The 10,033-nt window shown below is 39.0% G+C and overlaps 1 protein-coding gene across 1 annotated transcript; it reads left to right on the top strand.

Annotated features, from left to right (window-relative positions):
• Nucleotides 1–3,055: 3,055 nt before the first annotated feature.
• On the top strand, nucleotides 3,056–9,067 carry LOC124284499 (beta-microseminoprotein-like). The gene is made up of 3 exons (XM_046720571.1): nucleotides 3,056–3,216; nucleotides 3,742–3,862; nucleotides 8,924–9,067. The coding sequence occupies exons 1-3, from the start codon at nucleotides 3,129–3,131 to the stop codon at nucleotides 9,057–9,059; spliced, it is 345 nt and encodes a 114-aa protein (XP_046576527.1). The 5' UTR covers nucleotides 3,056–3,128; the 3' UTR covers nucleotides 9,060–9,067.
• The last annotated feature ends 966 nt before the right edge of the window (nucleotides 9,068–10,033 follow it).

Here is a 10,033-nt window from a genome sequence, read left to right as displayed (position 1 = left end):
TGGGTTTCCGTGGTATTAAGAAATGTACGACAGTCACCAATTTTAAAGAATTAACACAATAGTCACATTTATTCAGCATAAATTTCCTGTTCTCCAAATATGTACTGTTGAACAATGGAATACGTAATGAATTCTTAATGAGGGTTGCACAATTAACACTGTAATTTACTCTTCATTATGACATGGACAGTAAAATTCGTCGTGACGGCGAAGGAATGAGGTGGTACAACAATACTTGAGATGCACCCAATGCTCACAGTCACGAAACATGCACTGACCCCACTTGGTGAATTCCACGTGTGGACAACGACGCAATTCTTCGGGCTGAAATTTACCACAAACACAACACTTCTCTTCTTCGCTGTCAGGTACATCTGAATCAGAGCAGTCATCGTCGCTGGATATAAGCAGCTTGTCATTACCAGAGGGTCCAGGTTTCGGGGAAGAATGAGACTTATTGGCGACTGATGAGCGACCAGATTTCTGGGTTTTTTTCCCCGGCAGTAGATTTCTTCTGTTTGATGTTTTCTTTGTTTCGGGCAGCTAAAGATTTCACACGAGTCGCAGATGGCGTTTTAGTCTAATTTACATATTCCATGACCTGTGTAGATATAGCAGGCTCTGTGATAGCTTGACCGCCGACGATCTTGTGTATGGACCGACGTGGTTTCTGAGACTTAAGAGTGACTACGGGAAGATGTTCATCAAAGAAATCGGGATCGGCGAGGTCGGTGTGTGATTCCTCTGATGTTTTTTCCGCTTGTTCCTTAGTATAGGTCGATGGCTTGAGGAAAAATCTGTCAATAGACGCTGGATTGAAAGGAAATATCCCACATTTCCGAAATGAGCTCTGCAAGTTGAATGAAGAGAGAGAGAGTCCATATGCTTTGCATGCAAGTCCACAAACGCTGTACCTATTGACGGTTCCGGAATTCAAACGTTGATATTTCCTGCATTCGGCGCTGAAAATCTTGGTAAATGGTCCAAAACAACCAATATCCATGGGTTGAAGTACATGACTTGTGTGCGGTGGCAACACAAATAAGATAATCACCTTTGACACAGCAAAATCAATGAGTGTTGGTGTTATATGTGAACGGTTTCCATCATAGAGTAGCAGGACTTTCTTCTCGTTTCCGACCATCCAACGTTGGAAAACATCGGAATTGGACCAACCACTCTCACTGACTGTTCCAGATGTACCAACGCTGGATCCTTCGGGCAAGTCATCCCGCATACGAGTCCCAGGAAAAATGAAGAAGGGTGGGATCTTCTGGCCGATGGCGTTACCGCACCCAAGAACTGTTACAGTAGCCGATTTTTCAGGACAGATCTCGATTGGAACCTCATTAGACGAATCAACAACTTGGGGTGCTGAGTGTGTTACATTTATCCCCTTCTCGTCAACGTTGTAGATCATCTCTGGGCTTGACTTTAACTGGTACTTGTCAAGGACTTCTTCCAGCTGCGAGAAATACTTCTCTACATTTTCCTCTGATGTTGCTGTAGCTCGAAGTTGTGTGAGTGAACGAGGACGTCTCAGTTTCAGTTCTCGCCATCTGCCCATGCAGCTATAAAACCACTGCAAAGACAGATTATTGTCTTGCTTGGCTCTTTTATCCAAAGTGATAGCATACTCCGTCTCAAGGGAGATAACTTGTGCCCTGGTGTAGCCATATCCGACAGACGCCATAAGTTTCAAATGACTGACAAGACGAGCCTCTTCTTCTTGACTTAATAGCGGTCCTGGACCTGAAGACAAGCATTCTGGCGAAGTGATGCCTTTCACACGGTCCCTAAGAGTTTGTTCAGTTACAGAGTGTATCTTAGCAGCCTTATACACAGGACTGTAAGATCGATACTGCCGTTTTCGTCGCGCAGGAATGCCCTACAATGGTGATAAAAACACTTAAGAGACTTAAGAGATGACCCTATCGGGCTTCCATACTTCTTAAAATAGAGCAGGGATTCCCCTACTAGGTCACGTGATTATTTTTATTTATTACGTCAGCTAGCAGACGAGCGATGTTTGGAAAACTTTGAAGCTGAAGAAAGTTATAGAAAATGTTTGTAAAGATCGCACAAAAAGTGCATTACGTGCTAGACATAAAGTTACATTAGTTTTTAATATTAGATGACTGAACAGATGTATGTAAACAATCGGTAGGTGGCGCGATTTGGTGAGCGGCTCGCGAGAAATTACGTCATTAAAAAATACCACGGAAACGTGAGTACCACGGAATCGTATGACGGCAGGGTATACTAACACTACCAACTGCGCTTGCGGGTGGCGCAGCAGAGAACGCAACCCAGTCAAGATTTCTGGGATATCATCCGGGTAGGCACGAGAGAAAAACAATAACAGAAGCAACAACCAGTCCCGGGAATTGCTTTAGAACAGTGTCCCTTTAAGTATGCTAAGCCAACTACAAAATAAATGTTTAGTCCGAGACAATAAAACTGACCCCCTATGTGTTGTAAAACAAATCTATTCTTTTGCTCTATCTTTCTTTCTTTATAATCATGGGAATCTCTGTATTTCTACACAGCAGTTATAAATAAAAAAATATGTAAACTTATTTTCCTGAAATTTGTGTTTGTTATGAGACCGCCTTTGCATATGGTAGGGGTACTATTGTGCAGCGTCAGGCAAATAATACACATTTTGTGAATGGCGGATGCCACCGGTAAGGTAGGACATTATCCTTTTCGCAAACACCCTTTTGGCGAACACCTGGTGCCATCGCTGATTTTCCATGATCCATTTATATATTTTTCACAACTATTTCCCTTTTACACCGAACAGAATTTGGTTATGAGAATATTGAATACTGGGTTTTCGTTTGCGCTGAGGTTTTATATTTGCAAACACCGCTCGTCGCACCCCACCCCCCACACACGTATGGTGTCCTTGGTATATATTGATATATAAATCACATACAAATATATTTCTACGTTGGGCCATTTAGTGTGTAATATCTTTTGATTTTGGTATTGTTGGAACAATATATTTTTACACCACTGGAGTTATCTTCTTATCAGAGTATCTGTTGATTCACACACATTTGTATGACCCAACGAGAGAGACCATTTTGTTTGGCTTACATCTCCATCGCCTCCACTACGACATGTACGTGTATGGACTGTTACTGCTTGGACTTGTGGTGTCAGCACAATGCTTTTGTTTTATAGACAAGGTTTACACAGACGTGTCAAGTAAGTTGCTTCACCACTTGTTACAGTTTTGTATTAACAGTTCTAGGATGTTTTTACATTATGAGTTGATACCAAGAAGGCTTTTCCAATATGACCGTCATGACATGGTTTCTGTGGGACACAGTGACTGTGACCATTCATTCAAGTTGTAGCATTATAGGTATATAATATTAAAAATAGCGACAAAAACAATATGTTCAAAATACTTTATGTGATTAATAAAATTCAGTTGGTTGGTTGTTGTTTAACGCCGCACTCAGCAATATTCCAACTAAATGCTAATAATCACATAAAGTATTTTGATTGCGGCGTAAAACTAAACTCACTCACTTACTTTATGACCTGCCGGATCATTCTTGGCCTTGTTTCCTTCCCACATCAAATTGCCATGCCATGACAATACCAATGCCATTATATATAAGCGTGCATGGCCTGCATCACTCCTGGTCTCCTTCGCACGTTAAATTGGTATGCCACTATCAGAAGGGGAAAAACTGCTCAAACATTATATCACTATTTTTTCAGAATATGGATCAGTCTCAAAGTATTGCATGTACAAAGGATTGAAGATGCAGGTTGGATCTCATATCAAGACAACCGACTGTATTGAATGCACCTGCAATGACACGGCTCTGAACTGCTGTGGGCAAGTATAGCGGACACTTCGTTACACAGTTACAAACATATCATAGTGTCACATACATTATGTGTATACAACCAGGACAATTCTGCGCATTCAAATGGATATGATATTTTAAGTCAAGTTTAGCATTACGCAGATTGTAACACATATTATATTTGGAATTACACTTTCTTTTACGTTTTCTCCTTTTCTTCGGACCATGAACCTCCGTGTCTGGCACTTATTTCCCAGCTCACAAAGTCATCCATCTAACCCACTCAGCTACCGATTAGGTGCCTGACTAAGGGTTTGGGTTCGAATCCCGGGTGGGACTCAACAAATAATTGTTTACCATTATTAAACCATTTTTCTCTTTGGGCAATTCTCCAACCCTTTCGAAAAACAACCACTTTAGTTTTATCAACATTAACTACCAAGCCCCACTGCTTGCAGTAAGAATGAAGAATGTCTAATCCACTTTGTTATCCTTTTATAGTTTCACTGATGAGCACCATATCGTCAGCAAATAACAACAAAAGTATACGAAGGTGTAATACTATAACTCCCAAATCTGGAGCAGCACTCATGTAGTCAACTATATCATTAATAAAGAGTGAAAACAGTATTGGTGACAAATTTTCGCCCTGCCTAACCCCGAGTGATGAGGAAAACAAATCTGAAAAGCTATTTTTAGCTAATCTAACGCAGGATTTAACATTACTATACATGTTACGAAGAAGTCGTAAAAGGTTTGACCTTATACCAAGACACAATAGTTTAGACCAAAGAGCTTGTCTGTTAACATAGTCGAACGCCTTACGATAATCAACAAAGGCACAATACAGTTTAGCCCCCTTACTAATTGAGAGGTTTATCAGTCCATGCAATACAAAAATACAATCTACAGTACTATAATGCTCTCTAAACCCAGCTTGTGCCTCAATAAGAATAGAATATTTATTACACCACTTGGCTACCCAAATACTGGTAAACAACTTGCTAATACATCACAATAGGCTTATTCCCCTATAATTTTCAGGATTATTTGTATTACCCTTCTTATGCATAGGAACTATGACAGCTTTTGTCCACTCAGTAGGAAAGCATCCAGTCTTAAGTATAACATTGAACAGTTTAGTGATGGTGGGTGTTAAAATATGTTCACTAAAAATAAAAAAATCATTAATTATGCCATCATATCCCGCCGATTTATTATATTTTGACTTTTTTATGGCACTATTAACTTTATTTTCAGTTACCAGTGCATCCAATTCCTCCACCCATCTATATACATCGTTTAAATTATTTATATTCTCACTTATCTCTGGTACATCAGTAGGGGTTTACCAATTTCCTAAAATAATCACTAAAATCGCAATTTCCAATACTGGGGCCTTTTGTGATCGGTTTTACTTTTTTCCAAAATGCTTTTGTGTTATTTTTGCTTAATTGTGATAGTTACCTGGCCTTGTCTTTATGAAACATCCTTTTTTTACTCCTACAATAACTTCTTAAAGACCTACGACAATGTACCATTTTACAACGATCCTCAAAATTACTAGTTACCCTGAACTGCCTTTCTGCACCCTTGAACTCTGACCGTAACCTTTCTCCTTCTTCATCAAACCAGCTGTTATCACGCCCTGCAAGTGCAAACGCCGGCTTTTCCACTTCGTGATATCTGCATGCGTGTTTAAAGACACTTAACAGTAAACGTACACAATTATCAGTATCACCTTGGTTTAAGTTTTCCCCGTCGAGGGTTTCGCCAATAATAGTGAAACTATCTTGCACATAACTAGTTAAAAGATCTTCATGGAATATATCACATTTACCTTCTTTCCATTTATAATGCTTTCTGTCTTTCTTTGGGGTCAATTCTAAATCTAAGCTTTGGGGACACATACTAAAGTCAATAATTATAGGCTTATGATCAGAAAACTCATTGCTGCTACCAACATCAAAATTGGTAATCATTGAAAACATATCTATAGGTAACAATACTTAGTCAATTACACTTTGACCATTCCTACTGCAGTAGGTATATTCCCCATTACATCTATCTTTACCAGCTTATCCATTAACAATTCTTAGTTGGAGAGATTTGCAATAATCTAATAATCTTATGCCATTTTCGTTATTTACAATATCCTTTGATGAACGCTGGAATACATGTCCGTAACTATTTAAGAAGTCATTTTCATAATCAATATCATCACACACATAACCATCGGGTAAAGGCAAATTATCCACATCTCTGTCTGATTCGAACTGAATATAGTCTTGCTTTTCGAAAGTCCTTGCATTGAAATCTCCATAAACTGAAACATCTCCAAGCTGTTTAAACTTGGTTGTATAATACTTCAAACTGTCAAAAGTATCAAGTCCTGTGTTAACATCTTTCTAGATGAATTGACTGGTGTAATATAAACAAATGATAAATACATATCTTTTTCCAACTAAAATACAGAGTTATCTAAATATCACGAGATCTTCACACTCACTATTAATATACGTAACACCATGTGAAATTGAAACTGAAAAATATGCCACCATACCCCCCGAGTCCCGTTTTGCCCCCCTTTTTCGCTTTCTGTGACTTGAACACGAATCGTACCCATCCAGGTCAACAACTGAATAATTATTAGTCAATGTTTCACACAACAAATTAACTTCAGCTTTCTTGATGCTGTTCAAAAAAATTTCGCACTGAAGTTTATGAGTCAAACTTCCGTTTACATTCCAGGAGATTATCCTTGTGCCCCCGGGTCGTATCTCCTACGGTGCCACCTTGCGAGGTGTACTAAACACTGGTACCTCACGCACAATTTTCCCTTCCACAATGAGACGAGCAGGATATGCAGTGGTGGTCTTCTTTCCTTTCTTCCTCCATTCTTTAAGTTCTCCAAAAAGTTTCTCTCTGGCTATCCTCATTTCACGTGGGAAATCGTCACTAACTCCATATTGCGACTTCCCTTTAAAAGAATATACACCATTTCAACCACCCGAAACACCTGTTGACAGGCAGCAAATGACACATAATGTGCACATAAAAATAGATTCTAAGGTCCCAAACTGACATGAAATCATAAATACTTTGATATGAACAACAATCTGAGATACCAGTATATATTCTAAGATCCTGAACTACCTTCCAATAACAATCTGGATACGGATACATGATCTGACAAGGATACATGGTCTGAAACATATATACGATCAACAATTTGAGACACGAGTATATGCTGTAAGGTTCTCTTGTACAAAGCGGTCTTAGCGCAAATATGATCGTAACTCCCATACTCTAACAGAGACTTAAGATGGTTTCAGCACTAAGATGACTTTGTACATAGGCGCCAAGTACTGACCTCAAACAGCTACGCTTTGACACGAATACATAGTCTGATATGGGATCCAATTACTGAGACACTGATATATGCCCTTGGGTCTATTTCAAATGCCAATGGTTAGGGACAAGCATGTAGTTTGAAACTAATATATTATCGACCATTTACCTTACATCGAGTAGCAATCTGTAGACATGATTACATATTTAGAATTAGTGTTGGCCTGACCATACTTAGAATGAATATGTACGAGGGGCGATCAAAAAGTATGTAGAGTCACCAAGAAAACGATACAAATGCAGTTTTTTTATTATCTGCCAAGCTTAAGCAATTTGGTTTTGCTATGTTCCGGTCTCACGATCCTCATTTTGTTTGACCTTTTATCTTGAACAAAACCCTCATAAAACGCAAAAATCTACAATAAATGCATAAAAAGGTTCAGGAAACAAAATATGCAAGAAATATTTTGTGTGTTTGAGATTGATAGAAGTCCTCTAGAATCACATTTAGATATTATAGTTCATAAAAAAGCAATTTGAAATTACAATCGCTTGTTAAAGTGACCCCCCTCCCCTTTCATGTTGACCGAAAGAGCTTGTTTTGGAGACACTACCCATCCCCTTTTCAGATGACGTAATCATAAGGACATAACTTATTCTAATGTGTTCACTTATTCATACATGATGCCGAGGGTTCAAACTAAACACTGAATGGTTGCACAAGTGTCAGCGCACAATATATTGTATACAGGACCAGCTTGAATATCTGGACACAATGTTTTAGGAAGATTAAAATGGGGGTGTCCTTAAAAATCAGCCCTCGACTAAATATATATTAAGCAACCCTAATCTTTGACTGTCGATTATGACGGGAAGTCATACAATACTATACTGAACATATTTTATATGACATTATCTGAGAGCATACCATTATCTAAGAGGTACCAAAAGACAAATCGTTTTTCATTTTCTGCAGTTTTGTTAGACATATCATACCCCAATGTGTTGTGAGGACTAATATATCGTTAACCACATTACCCACATATGTGAAATTTTGGATATGACTTTGCTAAAGATTCCTTCAAAATAAAATGGAAGCTTTTCAAACATTGGACATCGAGAATACAGTTAGTCTACGAACTTTTTGCTGTATGTTAACGTCCAGTACTGAGAAAGGATAAATAACACTGTGCAAATTTAGGATCCAAACTGACATGAGAGAACATTAGAAACATAGTACGTGTAGAAATTATCCGTGCAGATCCGGGTTTGAACTGATCATCAGCAACCCATGTTTGTCATAAGAGGTCGACTAACAGGATCAGGTGGTTAGACTAACTGACTTGCTTGACACATGTCATCGTGTCCCAATTGCGTAGATCGATGCTCATGTTGTTGATCACTGAGTAGTCTGTTGTAGACTCGATTATTACAGAAAGCCGCCATATGTAGAGCTGGAAAACTGTTGCGCGAGGCGTGAAACAACAACCAAACACACAAACACTTCTCGTCCCAGGAAAAAGTCGAAAGACAAATAACAAACATGGAATCAATTTAATCATTCTGTATTTAAACAAAATGAACAGAAATCCACCCTAGACACATTCGTGCTCAACAAGCAGGATCAAAGGTTTTGATTAATCGATTTTTCACAGACCACCTCCATATAGCTGGAATATTGCAGACAGCAAACGAAAGTGTCAAAAGTGTCACAATATTCGTGGTGTTGTCTTCCGCAGATTCGGCATCAAGGCTGGTACTTTCGGTCCGCCAACGGGATGTATGGTCGTCGCTGATGGATGCAAGGTGTTGCTGGTGAAAGCTGACGATGACACCAAAGACTGCCTCTCTGGAGATTCTCTCATTAAACCGTAGAACTATTATTCTGCCTAATTTCACAAATCACACACTCAATTATTTTATATACATGTGACTGAGTTACTGAGTTTGGTTTTACGCCGCTTTTAGCAATATTCCAGCGGGGGACACCAGAAATGGGCTTCACTCATTGTACCCGTGTGGGGATTCGAACCCGGGTCTTCGGCGTGACGAGCCAACGCTTTTACCACTAGACTAACCCACCGCCCTATATATATATATACAGTCAAATCCGGTTGACTCGAATGCCGGTGTCTCGAATATTATGCATAACTCGAAGTACCTGTCGGTCGCGACCATTCCCTGTTATAGTTGTCATCATTTGAATACCGGTTACACGAATTCGTCTCATGAATACACACGATGACTCGAGAAGGAAATTTGGTCCCATGAGATTCAAACAACAGCAATCTTGTATACATAAGCCGAAGTCAGTAAAGGAGAAGTTGATTGGTGTAACAAACTGATCCAATTAACAAACCAACGCGGCTCACACCTTTCCGCCATTGACGGGTGAGTTCAACAGGCAGATTAGTGATTTTACGGAAATCCAGCGATTCGACTCATCGGGATTTGACTTTATATACACATGTGAATTAGTGCGTATCATAGCGTTGTCTTTTCCTAAATGGCAATGTGTATCATGTATACATAATCAACGACAGAGAATAATCAGTCCTTAATATATGCTGGAACATAGTTGATTAATTTCAAAATATCAATTGAATACATATACTATATATTGCATAGTGTTTGACACAGTATGCACAGTTCCTATTGTTGCATGCGTTCATATGGACAAAGCATACATGTTTCTCTTCATAGCATGCATATTTCTCGTCTCCCATCCACCCACCCACTGCTTACATTAGATAGTAATACATTCCCCACTACTAACTATTGTCAAAACAGAGTGTAATGAACTTCTGCTGAATCGTAACAGTAACAACGTAAATCAAATGTTTAACAAT

This window comes from Haliotis rubra, unplaced genomic scaffold (genome assembly GCF_003918875.1).
Source record: "Haliotis rubra isolate DU_JTF1 unplaced genomic scaffold, ASM391887v1 Scf338, whole genome shotgun sequence".
NCBI classification, from domain to species: domain Eukaryota; kingdom Metazoa; phylum Mollusca; class Gastropoda; order Lepetellida; family Haliotidae; genus Haliotis; species Haliotis rubra.
The sequence above is the reverse complement of the archived record's forward strand: the minus strand, read 5'-3'. Positions and strand labels throughout refer to the sequence as shown.

Bases quoted from the DNA above. Each gene is read 5' to 3' on its own strand.
- LOC124284499 (XM_046720571.1), top strand. From the start codon at position 3,129: ATGTACGTGTATGGACTGTTACTGCTTGGACTTGTGGTGTCAGCACAA. The intron at 3,217-3,741 runs GTAAGTTGCTTC...CTATTTTTTCAG, and splicing joins GGTTTACACAGACGTGTCAA to AATATGGATCAGTCTCAAAG. The intron at 3,863-8,923 runs GCAAGTATAGCG...TGTCTTCCGCAG, and splicing joins ACGGCTCTGAACTGCTGTGG to ATTCGGCATCAAGGCTGGTA.